This window comes from Balearica regulorum, chromosome 7, assembly GCF_011004875.1.
Source record: "Balearica regulorum gibbericeps isolate bBalReg1 chromosome 7, bBalReg1.pri, whole genome shotgun sequence".
Classification (NCBI taxonomy): domain Eukaryota; kingdom Metazoa; phylum Chordata; class Aves; order Gruiformes; family Gruidae; genus Balearica; species Balearica regulorum.
The window spans coordinates 18,695,569-18,717,161 of record NC_046190.1 but is presented as its reverse complement, the minus strand read 5'-3'; the positions used below and the strand labels follow the sequence as shown (position 1 = coordinate 18,717,161).

Here is a 21,593-nt window from a genome sequence, read left to right as displayed (position 1 = left end):
GATGTAAAATACAGTTCAGCTCCTGGTACCAGAGCTTACCCAGATGCTTTGACAAGGAAAACTTGTCAAAGAGAATTTTCTTATGATCTCAGTACTATGTTGGTGGCACAAATGTATCTTCAGGGAAGTACTCTACAGTGAGCATGAGACTAATGCTTTGAAAATATGAGAGGTGTTTACTCTGATGTGAATTCTTCTGATTGTTGGTATTTTTAAGAAAAAGTCTTTGAGGTCAACTACGAAAAGTATCGAAGCAAACTTTCTCTTCCTAAAGCTTGAAAAAGAAGGCATAACCATTGTATGTATTTTCATTTCTGTCCTTGGAAGTTGCTGGGTTTTAGGGAAAGAATATGGAAATAATCTTGAGGTAATAAAAATGATAGAACCTCTTTTACTTTGATTTAGTGGGATACTAGATTTTTTGGGTTTTCTGGATTCTCTTTTTAATAGGATGCTTCTGCCTCTATTGGGTCTTTGAATTTCTTCAGCAAAGGATGACATAGATAAAAATAATTGGTTTATTCTTCTCTTAAGTGAGCTTTTGCAGGTTAAGCAGACTTATGCTGATGACTTTGAGGTGCTGCAGTAGCAAAGTTATCATCTAGGCAGGCTGTGTCAAATTCCAAAAGGATAGGATTTAGCAGAAAGATTCAAGTGGTAAAGTGTGGTTTTGGGTTTTTTATATAAGCCTTATTCTTCTGAGGCTGGCATGGTACTTAAGTACTGAAAAGGAGAAAATAGTATGACAAGGGAGAAGGAGGCCTTTAAAATGCTTTTTATTAGTCTGGGGTATGCGTGATACAAGAACAGTGCAGGTATGTTCAGAAATAATGTTGAAGGCATGATAAAAAGCTTATTTACCTTCTTACAGGTGCTGTCATCCAATGCTTAAAAGCAATGACTGTATCATCTTTTTTTTTTCTCTTTCTCCACCCATATGCCTTTAAGCTTGACTTTTCCATTAGCAAACCAGCTTTGACTTTTGAATGGAAATCTGCAGAGTTGTGGTTGTACAGGGTCTCCTGTAGTTGGGCATGCTTTTGCCTAGTTGCCTTGCTCCAGTGTGGTATGAGGGGTTTCAGGTTGCTGCTCAGAATCTTACTCTTTATTTATTTCTATTGAAATTACTGTTTCAAAGCATTACAAATGTATCTTAATGCTCATCAGTGAGATTAAGGTGTAGTCCATTTTTGAGCTTTCACTTTAGAAATACTAATTATAACACGGTGGGAGGGAAGGCGTGGGACTTGAAGGCCCACTCTAAGTTACTGTGCTATGTAATGACACTTTCTACCCTCTCATGTTAAATAGAAAAATCCAAACGCTTAATGTGAAAGTTCTGATTGAAAGTTACCCTAGTACTTGTTTTCTTGCCAAGTGCTTACCCAAGTCCAGGTATGTTTCTTTTCCCTTTCTCCACTATTCTTGAGTATTCATTATAAGTTTTTAAAGCTAACTAGCTTATAGGTGAAGATCTATTTGGGTGTGAGATGCGATCTAACATGAGCTGAATGAAGCCAAGGTCTTCAAGATTCATTTTCAGAGCAAACAGTTTCTATTTTCTTGTGTCAACCTATAGATAACATTTTGTTCTTTCCCTTTTAACAGCCTATCTTCCAAGGCTAGTGTTTAAGTAAGTGTAACTTTTATGGGTGATGTGGACTAGAGAGAGATGGTGTATCAGGGAATGCCTTTCATCATGCACCTGAGAAGTGCCATGGAAAAATATCTCCCTTTGGGCAAAGGTGCTGATTGTAGAAAATATAAAACTTCAATTAAAACAGCAAAATAGTCCAATAGATGTCTATATGCATCATGCACAAGTGGGAAGTCTATGTGTCTTGAGGGCTGGAGAAGACACAGGAACAGCTACATCTATGTTTCTTCAAACATTGAGTGTAAATACTCTACATGTGAATTTAAATTTTGGCTTGCATGTTGCTATATTGTTATGGTATTTTCCTTCATTTATTCACTAAGGCTTTGCTTCTGTTTTTCTCATTAGGATGACAGTTCTGGCAGTCTTGCGTCAGTATCTGCTCTCAGTCTATTAAACACAGGGGTATGAAATTTAATATATATTCTTTCTAGTTGTATTCAATGCCATGCATGGGACTATGTAGCACTCATTAAAATAGAACAAACATCACATTTTCACAGTAGCATGAATATCTTATGGCACTAACCATCAACTCATTAGATACCATTAGTAAAATAAACAAATAAACTTCACACATGAATCTCACTAACAACTTAAAGGGATAGAGTATTATTGTTTGTTATTGTTTATATTGCATGTTCTTGAATAGCAGGAAATAAGTAATGCTAGAGCTTGACAGTAATTTACTTTGCTGTGTCTCCTTGCTTAATGGTAAAAGTTGTTAAAACACTTAATTCGTAATATTTAACACCTTGTGTTAGCTTTGAAAATTGATACCCTGGAATCTTTTTTTTCCATCACTGTCACACAAGCTATTAACAGTGGCACTTCAGATCTCCAGATACTTTTAATCACTATTTCCAATATGAAATTGGAAACCTAGAAAAGTGCGGCTATTGAAACTTTCGTTATATGCTGTTATGTCTTCTATTTGCTGTGACTGATATCCTGAAATTGGTCCAATGCACATTCCTGTTACTTTGAAAAGTTTTAATCTAATCTCACACTCTGTGTTAAACAGGAATAGTACAAACTAGCGTTTTAGTTCTGTAGATCTGTTGCTCTGGCTCTGTGAAACAGAGCAGCAATGTAACTGCTACTTGATATGTGATGCCTCCAGTTCACGTTACAGGGTCCAGCCACTCTCAGCTCTTCTTTATTGGGCCTAGAAGCCCTGGCTTCATGCTCTTTTGTAAGCCACAAAAGGTAGAAATTTGATGCAACTTCTTAAATATCCAATTGAGGAAAAAATAAAGTAAATGAACAATTGAAGATGGATGGCATTACTTTGGAAGGCTGACCTAGAAACTCTTCAGTGTCTGTTTGGCTGTTCTTGTGTATTATGTGAGGATTAGTATTTTTCCCTCCTTCCTGCAGGAACCTGTACATTCTTCCTATATCAGCTGCAAGTTAGGAAATAAAGTACTGTTCTGTCTGTCCTGGTAGCATCTGGCATTCTTAGTTCTGGGAAAATGTCTAGTTTATGACTCACAGATTTTTTCAGTGACATCTACTCTTGCTATAAGCACTTTGTTTTTAATCACCTTGTAACCAGTTCTAGCTCAGCAATTTTAACACTTAACCCAGGGAATATGCACATGATGACATAGGAAGGAATCCTTCTGTATTAGCAGAAATTCTTCTTGCATAAAGTTTCTATTAGTTTTATTAAAGTGATGTAGATGGGTGCCCTCCTAAGCGCGATTCTGTTAATGCTTCCATTCTTGGATGATCAATTCTGCTTGAAAGGAGGAGAAATAATCTTTCCAATGATAATTCTAGTTAGCTGTACAACATTGTGAAAGTGATCATACAGATGTTTTTAGAGGCTCATCTGCTCCACAGAATTATATGTGTGGGCAGAGGGGAGAGAGGTTTAAAATCACTTGCAGAATATATGGTGATTGTCATTGTTTCCTCAACAGAAGTCATGATTGATTGAATAAAACCTGTTTCAATATTAGCCTTAGATTTTTTTTGGGGGGAGTAAAGCATATTAAAAGGAACTGTAATACACAGGGTGCATTCTTTGTTTAATTGGAGTATTATGCCTTGACATCTACTTTAAATAGAGGCAATCCTTAAAAAAGGCAACACTGAATTAACTTCCACTATCGGGTCACTTTTTCCTCCAGCATACATAAAACATAGTTGGATCTGTGGTGCTTAATCTGTATAATTGGTGCTTTCAGGACTCTGAGGACTTTCACAACCTTTGGAATCCACAGCTTTTATCACTCGTTTCCAAGAGTTCAGCTTTTGTTGTTGGATCCTAGATAGATCAAAACTTATCCCAGCAAGATGCATGTTAAACTTCATGGTCAATATTTATTCCTTTAAAGCCCTATAGTTTGGGCACTGTAGATGCAAGTTTGTCTTCTAAAATGGAATCATTATGTGCACACTTAGTTAAATTCTTTATCCCCACAAGCATACCCCACTTAGGGTCAACTAATGCTTTTGGAATGCTGTGGTGCAGCTGTTTTTCCTTTCTGTAAGTTAGTTTGCTTAGATGCTGGAAGCAGCAGCTATGGGCAATTATGTGTATGTTAAACTTTGCAATCCAGTCCTGTTTAGAGAGATCTAAAATAGCCCTGAATGGTCTAGTTGTCCTTTATTGTTGTTCTGAGGAAGGATGAAAGAAGCTTCAGTTTCATTTGTTTTCCCTGTAGGTATCAAAAAGGTGCAGGCAGTAAAGACCTGTGCAGGTGTATTACTTTTCTTTTGTTTAAAACACCAGGTTTTGTGGTGGTGGGTTTTTTGTTTTATTTTTTTGTAAAGAAGTTACAATTTTAGATAGAGATATCTTCTTAAGCACAAAGGCAGTTTAGAAGCAAAAGACTGTTTTCCTAGCCGCATTCATGTGTTATCTGTCTGTAGGTTAATAGGCTTATCTATATTTCTGTAGGAATAAATACTGGAAATACAAGTCCCTGCACATATCATAGTGCTCTTAAATATATTGTCACAGTGTTTTTCAGGAAAAACATGCTTTTAGCCTTTTAACAAGTTTATTATTGATAGTAGATGAGAGGATACAGTTCCAGCCTTAAGGAGATGACTGTTATTACTTTCTGTTAAAGCTAAAATTTGTTTTTCTTTTGGGATTGTGACATGTTCTGTGTCTTTTAATAAATACCAGATATGCTACAATAAGGAATTTTTTAACAATATTCCTTAAACTACTGAAACCATACATGTGACACTCCCAATTTTTTTTTCATAAACAGATTTTACATACTCTTGAATCTTAGTTGTCAACTGTTTTATCCTCTGGCATATGCCTTGCATATTAAGCATTTGACAAGGCATTTGACTTTAAATTGTATTTTTAGCTTGTTAAGGAAGAGTATTATCTCACATCTTTTGCAGTGAAATTCTGTGTCAACTCAGGCTTTTTATCCCATGCTAAGAATTTTAGATTCTGCATCAAATGTGTGGTTAAGACTATTGGATTGTTATCATCTAGTCATACAAAATACTCCAGAAAAAAAGGATAGTTTAGTTACACAAACTAGTGAGTTCCATGCATGTCTGATGGTTCTGGGATCTAATCTTCAAATAAGTTTCCTAGAGCACAAGCTTCTTGAGGAAGAAGCATCTACCACTGGGAAGTTCTGATACTTTGGAATATATTTCATCTTGGGGAGTATGCAGCCATGGCAGTTTGAGCTTGAAGCTATTTTGATCTCTGCTTTGACTCCTTCTAGTAACACTTAAGTTTTCCTTCTCTGTGCATGTGTTCTTTTCTTGCAAAAGGCAACTGTTCATAAAGTGTACTTCCAGAAACACAGGTGGTTGAGTTCTGCCTTTTGTGGAAATCCCTGTTGAAGATTTTTTTCCCTTTTTCTGTTGCTTTGGAAATAGTATATCAGTTCTTAGCATGTACGATAACCAGAAGCACTAGCACCATTCAGATGTGTTGCTTGTAATAAAAAGGGGAGAGTGGCTTTACTTTTAACATCCATCTTGCAATGCTTTTTTATTTAACTTGCATACAAATTAGGTATGTGGGAATGTTGAAAAGGTTGGTACCATTTGAGCTTCCTCATATCTGACCACTAAATGAACTTGATCTTGTAGAAAGTACTGGAAAGTATGAAAGTAAATTGGAACTTCTACAAACAATATGAGGGATGGCATTGCTACTGTACCGCAGCCTGGATGCTGACCTCCAGGTGCTATCACAGGATGCATTCCTAATTTAAGAATATGCTGGAGTACCCTGAGGTATAAAGCACATTAGGAGTGCCAATAACATTTCTGTGGTTTTGGGAGGGATGAAATAATTTTAGGCTTAAGACCATGTGTATTCATTTATATAGTGAATGTTGGTTTTCTGATTTTTCTCACGCTGATATGAATTACAACAGAACTCTACCAATCCTGTATGTCCAGATGTTCAAGATAATTGTTTGAATGTGCCAAATGATGTTGGATGCATATTATTTTCAATGAAAAGTGGTCTTGGGAATTACCCTTCAGGAGAGGAGTATGTTCTAGGAAATTTGTATAACCACCGTTCTTGGCCAGAGACTTAGAAATACTTAGTTCTAAGTTGTATTTAAGAACAGTTGGCTAGTAACTTTTAAGTCATTGTATTTACAAAGCATTAGGGTTTTAGTGTGAATGTATGTATAAGTGATGATAGCACAAAGTGGCTCATTCTTTTTCTTTACAAGGTGCATATTTGGGCTTTTCTTGAAGACAGAAAAGTAACAGAGCTTCTCCTCTAGTTGAAATAGTAGGTTGGTTGCTCTAGGTTTGTGCCTGTCTTTCCAGGGTGCCAGCAACATGAGTTATTTGGAACGCTGCCATGGGGCAGAGTATGATACAGTGGTTAAAGGGTAGAGAGCTGGAAGGATGGCTGAAGACTTGGCGGGGGGGAGGAGTGGAAACCACTTCAAAAGATACTGAGAATGTTTCAAAACCATTCTTTGTCTTGTTTTGTGGAGGTGCAATTGCCTTTTCTCATCAGTTAAACTACTGTTCTAACTCCCACAAACTAGAAAAAGGGCAAGAAGTCCAGATAACTCCTCAGGATCTGAAAAGTATGGTGGCATATAAGGGGTATGGCCTTACCACTCTGAATGCACCTGATCTCCTCTGATTGCTGAAGCTTACAGGTTGGGCCTGGTTAGTATTTGCATGGGAAACCACTTGGGAATTCCAGGTGCTGTAGCCTCTGCCTCGCAAGAGTGGAGTCTCCATCTTTGGTGATATTACAAATCTGGCTGAACAAGGCCCTGTGTAACCTGCTGCAGTTGACCCTGCTTTGAGCAGGGAGGCTGGACAAGATGATCTTGCAACCTCAATGATTCTGATTAACTTCCTCGTGAGATGAGATTAACATGACATCATTGAGATTATACTTTTTCGATCATTTGACGTGTTACGCCCAATGTGGAAGAACAGAAATTTTGTTAAAGATCGTTGAAATGGATAGGCCAAGGAGGCTGTTGAGCAGCAAGCTTTGAGCCACCTTAGTGTTGAGCAGACACTTTGTGCCTTCTCTGGAAATCTGAGACTGGATTGTCACGTTTGTAAGAGGCCTTTTCCCATTTAACTTTATGGACTTCAACTGTGTACTGAACCTTTAAGCTATCTAATAGCTTTAAAGTTGTCAGCTCTGTTTCTGTAATGCTGTCAATGAACACTGGATGTGTAAACCCCTCTTTCTCCCTGGGACAACTAATGTGCACAAGAAGCTGTGTGTTAGGTGTGAGATTCATTTTGGAGACGTTTCTAGAGAAGATTGTTACATTTGATTGGGAAGATGTATGACCTAATTAGTAATTTATCATTTTTCTTATTTTTTGGTGAGTTTAACCTAAATATCTTATGTTTATCTGAGACTTAATTTACTTACACAATTATTAAAGCAGCAGATGCACAAGAACAAACTGTCTTTAGATAGAAAAATGCTTGTGCAAGTTAGATCTCACTTGGCTGTGCTTAAGAATAGAGCTGTGTGATCTGTGAAGGTATGTTACTAAAGTACCTTGAATTTGTGCTCTTAAAAAGATGATTTTTTTCAGCTCTTACTATTCTATGTTTGACTTCCAGCATGTGGAAGACTTGCAGAGAAACTAGTATTTAGCCTTCGTGTGTAAGGAGAGTGTGAACCTGCAAGCTAACTTGGTTTGGGAATAAGTCTTCTCACAGATAACCTTATAAGATTTGCTGGATCATAATCATGGGTTTCCCAGTAACTTGGCAGTAAATTTTTATTTACAGCAGCTAAAAAAGAGGGAACATGAGACTTGAGGGTTTCTTCTGGCTCTATCTAGCCTTTTTCCTAAAGACTGTCTCACCTCTTGTGTTTCTGCTTTGTTGAGTTGCTCTGTGGAAAAAGGAATGGGATTCTTTCTGCCTAAGAATCTTCTCTGTATTAAAGGCTCTTAAATATTTTGAAGTAGATTGCATGTTTTAACCTCTGAGGAAGAAATGATGTGAAACAGACTTGTAATGATAAATATTGTTATATTGTCACTGAGCACGGTGTAGGTAGTTCTGGATAATGTGGGTCTGATAGTCTTGCTAAAGGCTTCAGAAATGTGAGGGGTACCAGATCTTAAGGGTGGCTAGATTCAAAAGGAAAGAAATGGGAAGAGGCACATGTTCTTGGTTAGCCATTTTTGTTGGGGTTTTTCTTGTTAACTTCACAGATTATTTAAATATACTTGCGCACTAATTAGTTTGGGAAGATTATGCTGATTTCCTAACTGAACTGATCCTTGGATGCTCAGTAGTAATATTGAACTAGAATAGATCAAAGATTGAGTCGATACAAGAAACTACTTTCTTATTCATCTTTACTTAGCAGTCCTGGAAAGCTATAAATAAATTCCAACTTGTAATGTTAGCTCCTTGCTGTCTTAATGTTAAAAAATATGATAGTAAATTATGTAAGTGTTAAACAAGTAATATTATGTTTACTAATTAGAAATGAGATTGAAAGTTGAGATTTAATTTTTATCAATAATGTTGTTTAGGAATATGAAGCACGGACAGGAAGAATGTATAAACCTCCACCCCCATCAGCAAGACGTAAAAATATTGAATTTGAACCACTTTCAACTACTGCTTTGATTCTGGAGGATCGACCAGCGTAAGTATGATTCTGCTGTGCAACTGATGATGACTGAATTTGTTAGATATGCTTCTGATGAGCTTTACAAGTCTTATAGGAAAGTATCATTGGATTATTCTATCCCAGATAATAGCCTAACAAATACCTCTAGAAGAACCTTTAAGTGTATTATAGTCTACATGAGGAATTCTTTCTCGCTGTAACGGGGCCACCAGTCTGTTATCTACTGTATAACACAGCTGCCTGTGACAGTGCTGTGGGTATCCTTAATCAGGAAAATTCCTGAAGACTTTTATGGATTTCTTCCCTGCCATCTCAACGTGCACTCCCTTCTCCTTCCCCCATTCTGGGAACTGAATTTTCTATACCAGTCGGGAAGAGTTAACAGTGGCAGTTGTCACTACAGCAAGTCTGGACGTGGCTTACCAGAAGAATTCTTATAAAAAAAGAAAAGAGAGAAAAGGTATTAGGTGGGTAACAGCAGGCGTGAGAAGAATTGCCTTTGAAACACAAGAAGCACCTTCTTGTCACAAATGCTGAATGCTCATTTTGTATCTGGTGGCTACAGTTAAATGCTTTGTTGGTATCGAGATGGTGGTGTTCACTGAAACTGTTCCTTGCCCTTGCTCCAGCTGTGTTTTTGTAGCTCCTTAAAACTGCAGCTTAAAGCAAGGAAACAGTAGATGAAGATGCAACAAAAACTATATTGAGTACAAATAAGAATAGTAATGAAAAAATGGTAATAAATTGGTCAGTGTATTTTAGCAATTTGAAGAAAAGAGGAGGACCTGTTGACTAGGAACACATGCTGTGAGGTGAGCAAAGCTTTCAAATTGCACCTTGAGAAAGCTTGTGATGGCACTGTTAAATGTTTGCTCTAACCAATTTAAATTAGGAAATGGAAAATAAAACATACAGTGTTTCCTTCAAGATTCTCTCTAGTGGTATATAAGATCATTCAATGCTAAGATAGAAATATCCTGAATGGAGGTATGGATTGCTGTGATTATTTTTTGTAAATGCATTATTTCTCTTACTGTGTGGTGGAGAGTAGGATATGCAGTAACTGGTTTGCTGATGCTTTTCTGTACTTTCAAAATACCACAATTCACAAACTTAGAGAAATGTGTTTTTACAAATAACACTTGTTTCAGATTGGAGTGCCATCCCAAGTATGTAATGTGTTGCTACATCTCATCCTTAAAAGTTTATTCTGTTCTCACTTCCATTGGAAATTATTAATAAAGTGATCAATCTTTTCTACTTGTATAAGAAGAGGTGGAAAACTTCTTTCTTGTCATTTTAATATGAAAAAACCCCACCCAAAAAACCCAAAAAACCAAAAACTGTCTTTTGTTTACTTTGAACAAAAGTAGACTAGAGATTGGGTACAGATTGAGTCTGCTTGGTCAAAAGGAAGTGTGTGTTTGGCAATTAGGGGATCACTATGCAGCCAAAAACCAAACACGTTTTAAGCTGGTGAACTGGTAGTTCTGCAGCAAGCTTCCTTAGCTTTAGCTCTGACATAAGTGAGGATCTATCCTTTCTTCCTTTTGGTAAACCTGTGTTCTCTTGTGGGAGTTTTAAATTAATAAAAACCTTTACCTTTTATTGAAAAGACATCATCATAGATTTCATATGAACAAAAGGAATACTGATATGCAGGTATATTTGATGATTAAAATATGCATGTGCAGAAATGCATTGGAATAACTAACTTTATATGGAATATCTATATTTCTCTTTTGTCACTTCATGAAAACTTCATTTGAGCATGTCCAGATGTTCAGCAAATCTAATAACCCTACTTTGGGGAAGCTATAGGAGAACTAGTAAACAGAAGCAGTAAACATCCGGTAGTTCTGAATAAATAAGCCCTCTACTGCTGTTACTGAAACACCAAAGCTCACCTTAGACAGAAGCCAAATTAAACCCAATTTTGAAATGGTTGAGAATGTCGTTTGTGTGTATTGAACTCAGGAACAACTTGTTTTCAGAAATCTTCCTGCCAAATCAGTGGAGGAGGCTTTACGTCACCGACAAGAATATGATGAGATGGTGGCAGAGGCAAAAAAACGAGGTATGTTAACTGCCAATAATCGCTATAATTCTTTTTAACTGTGCAGCAAAAATAGTTTCTGGCTTGTAGGCTAGTAGGTACAGTAAAGAACAAGCTTGTTTAATATCTAGGTTATTCTCCGGTATATGTGTGCACACAATTTAAAACAGAACTCAATTATCAAATTGTTTTCTTATTGCACCACAGTGAATGTAACTAGATTCAGAAGTCAGTTTAACCTTTTCTTTAATTTTTAAGTAGAGACTTGGTGATTTTTTTTTAACTACTTGTGTAATATGATCAGCTAGAGACTTTCTGGGTACTCAGACTATTTTTTCAAGCTGTGTTGCTGCAGTTGCCACTGAAAGCCAAAGTATAATAAAGCTGACTGCTTAAAGGTCTGTTTTCTAGGAATTTAAGATCAATTGCAATGTGAAGACAGATGAAAACATTGGTGTTTTTTCACTCCCACTAGATCTTTTTTTAAATTAAACATATCTGTAGCATCTGGTGCTGTGTCAATCTATGAACAGTTCTTGAAAGGACTTCTGTAGTCTTATGCCTAGTATTCAGGGAATAAGCTATTTTAAGAATCTGTGCTGCATGTTTTGCTTAGGCTGTTTTCAGAGATACAAGCTTCTGAACTGATTGATCCTCTGTGGATCTGTGGCACTTTACTCTGAAAGACGTCATAAGAAATCCAAGGCATTTGACAACTCATTTCACTCCTCTGTTGTGGTGTGCATCTTGTAAGGTGTGATCTGTGGTTCATGTTCTCTAACTGCATCTTTGCAGTGTACTTTTTTGGTATGTGTGCCCTGGTGTTCATTAAATTAACTATTGCTACACACAAAGCTTCAGTAAACTTAATGAAGTGGGTCAGGCGTATCAGTTTCCTGAGGATGGCTGGTTTACTCCCTTGATATGTCTAATGCACGCATAAATAGAAAATGTCTTGCTGCAATTTCAGTGGTTCTTAGTGATGTCAAGATAGCACTGCTCTATCTTTCTTTTAGCCTTTTTAATAAGAAAGATTCTTTTTTAGCAAAAGGCAGAATACTTCTCTTTTGTTCAGCATTGTAGCTTTGTCTCAGATCTTAGGTCGTCTTTCCAGAAGAGAAAATACATAATCCTTCCAGGTGGAGAATTTTTAGTAAAATTTGAATAATTTTTAGATAGGTATAGAATTGCACTTTTGAATAATAATTATATCTATAATAATTGCTGATTAGTCTAAGTAATAAGTAAGGTTTTGGTAGAATGTGGTATGAAATTCACTACAGGAAAACCAGTGCTGCTGATGTGCTTGCTTTTAAGTCATTCTGTGTACTGCAGAAGAGTGCTAAAAATTTTCTAGACAGATTTTTGCTTGTCTAAATTGTTGTGTGTTTGAGTAACTTAAAAATAGCTTAAATTAAAAAAAAAAAAATCCTGAGGAATACACCTACAATCAACAGAAATAGTACCAGCTAGCTCATGTGCAACTGTAATTTACCCTTGATCTCCTCTTTCAGACATTGTGTAAATAATTAGATAATAGCTGAATTACTTAATTTATATACACTAATGCAGAATTATTAACATGTTACACTTAACAGAAATTAAAGAAGCACATAAAAGGAAAAAAATAATGAGAGAGCGTTTCAAGCAAGAAGAGAATATCGCTAGTGCTATGGTGATTTGGGTCAATGAAATACTACCTAACTGGGAAGGCATGTGAGTAGAGCTCTGTTGTGTAAATGAGGCAAGGTTGGCTTGTTTCTCCTCTGGAAACAGAGGACCCGTATACTTTGTTTTCCTTTCTGTTTTGTCAAGAAGTCAGATTTTGTTGCCATGATATAGTGAGAGGTCATTACAGAGCAATGTGAAATGGGAGTTTAATGGTGGGGATTTTTAATGGGGCTTTAGCATAAGCAGAGATCCCCAAATACTGATTCGAGAAATAGTATGTTATTTTACTTGTAAGTTGCCCAATGATTTTAGAAAACAAGATGTGCAATATGTGCCTCTTTTTTTCTTTTCTTTTTCTCCTCTGATTCCCTATCTTAGGCGTGCTACGCGAAGAGTTCGAGAGCTGTGGTGGCAGGGATTACCCCCAAGTGTACGTGGGAAGGTTTGGAGTCTAGCTGTGGGAAACGAATTAAATATCACTCCTGGTATGCCTTAACAGATCATATTTTAATGAAAAATTAAGTTGGTTATTTTAAAAAAAAATTCAAACTTTTTTAAAAAAAAAAATCAGGGTATATTTGCTTTTTGAAGAACTGCGTTTCACAACCTTAGGAACAGGTTTTTTTCACAATTACACATCATAGCCTGGTAAATCATGGAAACAAGGTTCAAAACCTGCTTACAAAAACGTTTTAGTCTTATAAGAGTTAAGGTGGTGCTCTCACACACCCCATCCCTCCCCCAAAAATTGTTTAAAATTGAGAATTTATAGCTTTGATTTCTTAAGGGGGTGGAAAGAGGAATTGCTTTACTTACTATAACTAATGATTTTAGTGCTCTAACCCATTCACAAAAATAAAAATCCGAATTATTTAAGACATGATTTCCCTCTTGTAATTTGCGTATTCACCACAGAGGAAATCATAAGACAGTGCACACAGTAAAAGCGTGTATAGTGTTACTCCAGTGGTTAGTGGTAACCATGTAATAGATTCTCCCATGCCCCCAGTGGTTAAGATGAAACCAAGCAACAAAACCAAAGCCAAGAATACCTAGTGTGCTTTTATTTTGGATGGGTGCTTTTCTTACTTATCTCTTCCTTTTCGTTGTTGGTTTTGTTTTCTTGCAGAACTTTATGAAATCTTCTTGTCAAGAGCTAAGGAACGATGGAAGAGCTTCAGTGAGACAAGTTCTGAGAATGACATAGAAGGTGAGAGCTCCTGAATGTCAGACAGCCTCCTAATTCACTTTTACAAACCTGGAAAGTCTCACAAGTTCAGCTGTAATTGCAGCATTAGGAATACTTGTTAAATGCGCTCTGAGTCATTCCCTACTTAAATGTTTGTTTTCCTATACAAGTCAGTGAGTGAGGGGCTTAACAGTATTTACTATATCAATAAAAGATGCATTAAAATATTGCATGTGCTAGTTTACTTTCAAATGAATATGTTTTCTTCTGAATTCCTGAAATATTGGGCCTAATCCCTCATGGTAAATTTTAGATGAAGTACCAAAAAAAGAAATGGGAAACTAAACTGTTAACATTTATTTGAATGTTGTCTTATGTGATACTGTCAGTACAAGTTGCTATGAAATAACTATTTCTTTTTCTAGTTGGTCTCTCTTTTGGGGAAAGAAAATGGCATTGTAATCCCAGAAGTACTTTTTGTTTGCACTTGCAATAGCCAGCCCTGACTAACTGGCTACTTTGACTGTAAATTATTCAAGTCTTCCCAAGGCTACCTCTGTGACTCATCTGAAGCTTGTCTTGAGAAAAGCTGTTTATAAAAAAAAGTCTGTGTGTACATGACTGCAAATACGTTTATCCTTGGAAAACATGTTTGCAATGCCTCTTAGTTCGTGGGGTGGCGGTTTGTTCTTTTGTTACGGAGGTGTGGGCTGAATGTGGGGGAAGGCTTAAGTTGTTTATTTTGGAAAGGTTGTAGCTCTGGATAGGAATGAAAGGGGGAAGGGTCCAGTTTGATTGTGTCAGGTGTTCTAGGCATTATAGTAATAGAGAGAAAACTTGGAGTAATTGGATTTTCATCTTTGGTTGAAAAGCAAGCCAGGCTGCTGTGCTTATTACTAATCTTTGGTAGCAAAGTCTGGAAGATCAATTATTTTAGCCTCATTTAACTTATTTGTGTAGTTCTGAAGATTTTTCCTGTTCAAATCTTTTTAATACTTTATTTTGGCAGATAAAGATTAGAGTATGAAAAGTATCTTTTTGTGTCTTAAAGACAAGACATTCATCAAAAGATGTGTTATCAGTCAGATCTGTTTAAAAGACCCCCAATGACTCCTCTTTTGGAGTTGAACTGAATTTCTTGTATAAATTCAGAGTTTCTTATGCTCTATACTGTAGATTAGTCTTCCTTGGGAACACTCTAAATGGATACTGTCCAAAATGAAGTGATTCCAAATTAACCAATACAATGCCTGTTCCTTTTGAAAGAGAAAGGAGGGATTAAGCAGCAGATCTTGAACTTTTTATTTTAGATTGTGTATGTTCTTTCTTTGTAATAATAGCCTTCTTTCTCCCAAATTCCCCTGCCACAGCCTGCAGCAGTCCCACTCATTCCTGAATGCAACTATCTTAGTTTTAGGAGGACTGGAAGAAAACGCTGCTTTCCAGGCTTCAGCAGAAGAGCAGGTTCTGTTTAGCCTATTCATCAAACTCTTCAATCTTCCACTTCCATGATGGCTCTTGACTGGTTTAAGCCCTCTGAAAGAGCCTTTTCCCCAAGTGCCATGTTTTTTTTTTCTCCTTGCTATCACTAGTATTTGTATCACATTCCTGTGTAGAGGACAGGATAGAGATAACTCAAGGGCCAGGTGAATTTCTGCTGGAGGTTCTTGAATGAATGCTGCCTTCTTTCCTGCTGTTTGAGGAATGCCACTCTTAAGGATGCAAAAAAAAAAAAAAAATCTGAGTCTAACAAGAGCTTACAAGTAAGGTAACTTCTGCAGATCATAACTGTGCAGTCAATTCTGGAAACTTCAGTGAGGTTTCTTGGTATATTTTAAGTACCTTCAGTAAAAGTGGGATGTGAGACAAGCATAACTTCAAAAGTAATATGCTTGACTTTGCAGGTGAAGTAGTGCTGGATTCTTGTGCTAATGATGTAATTCACCTTTTTCTTCTAGTATACAGAGTATATTTCAATGCTGCTGATTGAAATGAGCCACCAAATGAGCTGATTAGGAATGAAAAATTTGAAAAGTGAGACCCCACTGGATCATGTTTAGATCAAAAGCAGTGCTCTCACTCTGTGCTCTTGCACAGACTTAGTAACTGTAGTCACAGTAAAAGATAAGAAAGAAAACAGAGTTTTCAGGACTGGGCTGGGCAAAGTTCAAATTCTAGTGAATGCAGGGCCAGTCTGGGCCTGGATAGAGTGTTAGAAGTAAAAGGTAACCTGTTGGTCTTAAGTCTAAATGATGTAAAGATGTATGGCTTGAAAAAGAATGAGTAGACAAATAGTAATTACTGATAGTTTGCCTCACTCTTTGGAGTTGACGGCATATGCCAGGTATCAATGGACAGTTTTAGCTCTTGAAGTATGTAGCACTGCAGAAGTGCACTCCAAGAATTAGAACCAGGTAACTTTTTTCCTGAGATACTAAAAGTCTCTATGTGCCTGTGGTGGTTTTATTCTGAAGTCTGTAGAATTTATTGGTTTAATAAGTGTTGGTTTTGCTTGCAGATGCAGGTGCATCTGTTGCTGATCGCGAGGCCAGTCTGGAGCTAATTAAGTTGGATATATCACGCACATTTCCATCCCTGTATATTTTTCAGAAGGTGAGATTTCTTTAACTTTAGTTATGACAGCTTTAAACTTCTGAATAGTTAAACAAGAACCCTAGCTGGCTAAATATGGAATAGTTTTTAGAAGCTGTTTGTATAAAACAACAAAAGTAAAGTTAGTTCTTTTCTACATACAACAGCAAATAGTGTTTGGGGTGGTGGTTGGTTTTTTGTTTGTCTATTTTTTTATTATTTTTTTTTTTTAGAATAAAGTAGGGACACCTAATGATGGACTGTAAGGCTTTTTCCTGGAAAAATTGCATATGGTTCCTATTAATGTTTATGAAATTACATGCAAAAATGAAAATTGCTCCTGCAGAAATCTTGATACCTTTTTAAGTATGCATTTTCAGGCTGTATGGTTTTTATATAGATATAATATAAATGTACACATGTATATAAAATAGCATGCAGTATTGTAATACAGTAACTTGTGTTACTAAGAATTAAAACATCCACTGTCTCTGAAAAGGAAAAACCAACCCTGGATGTGTACCAGATATCTTCATTTTCCATTGTGTACTGATTTCCACTGAAGCGTTTCATAGGTTTGTTGGTCTGTTACTTTAACATCTCAAAAGCATACATGGAAATGCTTGGAGTAAAAACTGGTATTATTCTAGATGTAAACAAAGGAATAATTCACTGGCTCATTTGCATCTTAAAATACTGGCTTGTTACCTTCCTATATTTATAAAGTGATTTTTGAAAAAGACTTTTTTTTTTCCTTTTCCCCCCTCCTCCCTCCCCTTGTATTAGGGTGGTCCTTATCATGATCTCCTGCATAGTGTTTTAGGAGCATATACGTGTTACAGACCGGATGTGGGATATGTAAGTATCTGCTGTACATACAGTTTACTGCCAGTGCTTATAACATGGCAAGTAAGCTTAAGATGTCATGTATTGAAGTGTATTAAGTAGGGTCTCTAAACTTTATGCTACTAGCACTTACAAAAAATAATTCAACTTTGGCACTTTTTTATAGCCATTACAATGATCTCTAATACTTAGAGATAATTAAATAGCTGAAAATGTACTGGATGCCAAGGATGAGTATGCTATCTGCCTTGCATGGAAAATTTTAAATGAATGTGTTCACAAGGCATTATAGTTCTGACAGACCCACAGCATCTACAGAAAAAACCAAAACGCTAGCAGACTTCCATTGAGCACTTGGTGTGTTCTGTCCTGTGTTGCTCCCACTGCTGCCGTTTCCATTGCGATACTCTCTGCTTCACTACTGCACATCCTAAAATCCAGAAACTCCTTACTGGTGTCTTGTTGTCAAAGATTAATTGCTCCATCTGAGTTCAGCGAAGGTAAGATTGTTTGCAGCAAACACTGCTGTTTAAAAATAAATAAATAAAAAAATCCCCACCAAACCCAAACATAAAATACTAACAAAACACCTGCAAACAAACCAACTAACCCTAACACCTTTCTGAATGGTGTCAGCTTACAGAAGCAGTTAAATAACTGGAGGTAGCTAGGAACACCTTTCGCAAGCTGTAATTGCTTCTGGGTTAAAAAGAACTTGAAAGGGTTTAAGTCGGATCCATGCAACAAAGCATTATTTAGCATAGGGTGTGTTTTCCCCTCTAAATCAGACATACTTGGGACTCTGCATCAATATCTAGTTGGTTTTTCATTTTCAAATGTTTTTAGCCCTGAATTCTGTCATCTGTGACCTCATTTTTGGAGACCCTCCCATACTCTTTACAAGACATTACAAACTGCAGATTCTGAGACTGCTTGTTCCCAGGGTGGAGTTTTAAAAGGCAAATAAATAATTTTTCAAGGATCGGTCTTCTGTTTTTGCATTAGGAACAACAGCTAGCCTGGATATTACTAAGCATAGATTTTTTTTTTTAAAGTTAATATGGCAGTAAATTTAATGTAATCTTATTTCCACACCTATCTATCCCACAAAAATGGAAGACTGCAGGACCGGTTGTGATGGATATCAATACTTTTTTCCCTAGTTGGTTAAAATATTGAGTGCATTTTTTTAAATGAGAAGCAGGGAGCATAAATGCCTAGAAACAGCAGAATAATCATCATTGCAGTTGAAATTGGTAAAACTATTTTTTAGAATATAATGAATATTCAGATCATCAGTTAACAGCCAGAATAATGCTTTTATTGTGGGCTAAAGTGTTTTAGTGTTTTTGAGAGAGTAATCATGGGAAAATGTAAACTTGCATTGTAGCTAACCACTTAAAAGTAATTTTATGTGTGTGAACAAATACTGTTTGGCAAATGGAAAGATACGTATTGACTGTTCTGAAACAGAATTTTGACTCAATTCCAACATATCCGCCTGGGTCTAAACTGTCCCATATGTGAGGTTTTTGCCATGTCTACTTTTTGCATAGCTTAACAATGAACTTAAGGCCAAATTTTGTCTCTTATGAGCTCTGTGTCCAGCCTGTGTGGTTTAAACTTTCTTGCATTCCAAGTCCCAAGGACTTGTGATCATGAGACCTCCCAGAACTTCCATCAAGTGCCTAAAATCAGCATCCGAAGAAACACTCTGTCTTGCTGAAACAAAATTGACTGCATGCATAAAAGTTATTTATCTGTATTGTTTCCGTTCATCTGGAAATGTTATGCAATGGTATTTGATATATTGCAGGCTGTAAATATTTGCATTTCCAAAGATGTAAGATGTACTGAACCTGCTCACCTATATTTGCCTGATGCTTTTCCCACTTGAAGGTACAAGGGATGTCCTTCATTGCTGCTGTGCTCATTCTCAATCTGGAAGAGGCAGATGCTTTCATTGCCTTTGCTAACCTTCTAAACAAGCCATGCCAGCTGGCCTTTTTCCGTGTGGATCACAGCATGGTATGCACAGAGTTTTCTGGTTTTGAACCATAACATTCCTTTGACTTGGAGCATAATTGATTCATTCATTACTTCCTTTTATCCTATTGAATAATGGAGAACTTTAACCTGTGGTTACAAAACTGAGAATACCAAATTCTGATCCATAGAACACATCCTGCTGTTCTGATTTTCCCTCTAAAAACACTTAATCATTGTACTTATCCTAAGAAGTCATGTTGTGCTATGTTGACATCCTCAATTCTTGGTGGGGTTTGTTATTTTACAACTTAACATTCTTTTGATGACTGCTTATGATGTGCTTTCCTGTCTCTACAGATGCTGAAATACTTTGCAGCCTTTGAAGTATTCTTTGAAGAAAATCTTCCCAAATTGTTTCTTCATTTCAAATCATACAATCTTACTCCAGACATATATTTGATAGACTGGTGAGTTCAGACAACATGGCAAACCTAACCTTGCAGCTGTTGGAACGCTTTCCATTTTGCTATAAGTTTTTCAGCCATAGAAATACAGCATTTATAAAAAAAACAAAAACAAACCCACAACCCATTAAGTAGGCATTTGTGTACTTCAGCTTTCTAGGTCCTGTGAAATCATGGTCCTGTGAACTGTTTTGTGCAACCGCAGTTCCACTGGCAGGATTCAAACTTTATGAACTAGGATTAGGAGTGACATCTATTCAAATAGAAAAGGAGACACACAGGAGTCTTGTGTGTCTCATTTTCTTGCTGCAGGTAAGAGTCAGCCATGTGTAAGATCAGTAGGGGAGAGGAGGCAACTACACTGTAGTTGTCTTGTGACTGATTTTAAGTGCCTTGATAAAATGAACATCATCAGCTACTGAAGAAAATATGAGTACAGGAATATAGACTTCTGCTTTAAAGCAGAATACCAAACTATGTCATGTGCCTGTAATGGAAGGCAGTAATGCAAGCATCCTTGAAGTGTGTGTAGCACTGCCAAATATGGAATGTGGATGGAAAGTGTGTGTGGATAAGGATGTGCGTCATATAGGATTATTTACATGGGTTAGAAGCCTCTAATAGAGTAAATTGAATTGGATAGAATTAAATAATATAACATCATGTTGTTGGAGTATGTGGGAATGAAGAACTTTGGCTATAAGATGCAGCTTACCAGTAAGCAGTTAGTCTCAGCAGGAGCAGGTTACACAATAGCAACATTGTCAGGAGCATGCTGCAGTCCTGAGAGTTTAGGCAGATCGAGAGAGGTATATATGTTGTGGAAATAGTGCTGCTGTACAAAGTACTAGAATATTCTGCTTCCAATTACCTGTGAGAAATGAAGATTGTTATTCCTGCACGTGTTCCAAAGATGGTTTTGAGATGGAGAGCTCCCCTTATAAAGGGAGAGCAGAAGAGGTTGTAGTACTCTGCGGTAAGGAGTTATAAGGTTCCTGAACCACTTTTCAACAGGAATAATGGGGAAATGGAGAACAGTGTGCTTTGTATCAAAGGAACCACTACAAATTTATGGGAGGGGTTCTACAATATGATACATACAGCAGACTGAACTCTCTGCCCTTATATAATGAATGCTTTTTAAAAATAAACTTTGCAATAAGAAATGCAAGTGGACTTTTCCCAGTAAGAATAGAACAGTGACTGTCTTTAGATTTTTTGGTGATTTTTTTTTAACATGAATAGAAATTCAAAATGTATCATGGGAATGTAGTTACTGAATTCTCATTAGTGCATTAGTGGGATGGAGCCTTCTGTTGAGATAATTTGCGGCTTTAGATTTAGTTTAGAAAACAAATGATGAACAGAGCTGTTAAACTGTATGACTTAAAGAAAGGAAAGAGTTGAGGTGTTATTTGTATATTATACCCTGTTTGAGTGTAAAGATGTTTGTAATTTCTCTAGCCAGAGCTTCCTAAAGGAGGTGGCTTTCAAATGGAGGATTTCCTGTAGCATGAAGAGATGGGTTTCAGAGCAGGAGTTCTGACTTTAAAAACTGGAGACTTGTGAATCTTTGAAATATGGAAAAAATAAGAACATATGAAATAATGTCATCTGCTTACTCTCAGCTAACATAACTGAGATTTAAAGAAGTTTGTATCTTCATCTTTCTGAAATAGATTAAAGTTAAAACTGTACTTTTTTTCTCAATTGTAGGATTTTTACACTCTACAGCAAGTCATTACCACTTGATCTGGCCTGTCGTGTCTGGGACGTTTTCTGTAGAGATGGAGAAGAATTTTTGTTTAGGACAGGGTTAGGAATCCTTCGGTTATATGAAGATATTCTCCTACAGATGGACTTTATTCATATAGCACAGTTTCTAACAAAACTTCCAGAAGACATTACATCAGAAAAGCTTTTTAGTTGTATTGCAGCTATTCAGATGCAGAATAGTAACAAAAAATGGGCACAGGTGAGTTTCTTGGAGATACCTATCTATCAATCATATATATATAAAAAACCACCAG

At 36.6% G+C, this 21,593-nt stretch overlaps 1 protein-coding gene across 4 annotated transcripts in view; it reads left to right on the top strand.

Moving 5' to 3' along the window:
- The window catches only part of TBC1D12 (TBC1 domain family member 12), a 47,141-nt gene that overhangs the window by 23,646 nt on the left and 1,902 nt on the right, over positions 1-21,593 (top strand). For 2 of the 4 annotated variants that reach the window (XM_075758268.1, XM_075758265.1), the window contains exons 3-13: positions 2,006-2,062; positions 8,656-8,771; positions 10,751-10,833; positions 12,411-12,528; positions 12,862-12,968; positions 13,613-13,693; positions 16,191-16,285; positions 17,051-17,122; positions 19,010-19,138; positions 19,457-19,566; positions 21,280-21,538. In XM_075758268.1, the coding sequence (XP_075614383.1) occupies positions 8,680-8,771; positions 10,751-10,833; positions 12,411-12,528; positions 12,862-12,968; positions 13,613-13,693; positions 16,191-16,285; positions 17,051-17,122; positions 19,010-19,138; positions 19,457-19,566; positions 21,280-21,538 (1,146 nt within the window). In that variant the 5' untranslated portion in view covers positions 2,006-2,062; positions 8,656-8,679. The remainder of the gene's footprint in view (positions 1-2,005; positions 2,063-8,655; positions 8,772-10,750; positions 10,834-12,410; positions 12,529-12,861; positions 12,969-13,612; positions 13,694-16,190; positions 16,286-17,050; positions 17,123-19,009; positions 19,139-19,456; positions 19,567-21,279; positions 21,539-21,593) is intronic. The other 2 variants (XM_075758266.1, XM_075758267.1) reach the window with 2 other exon arrangements.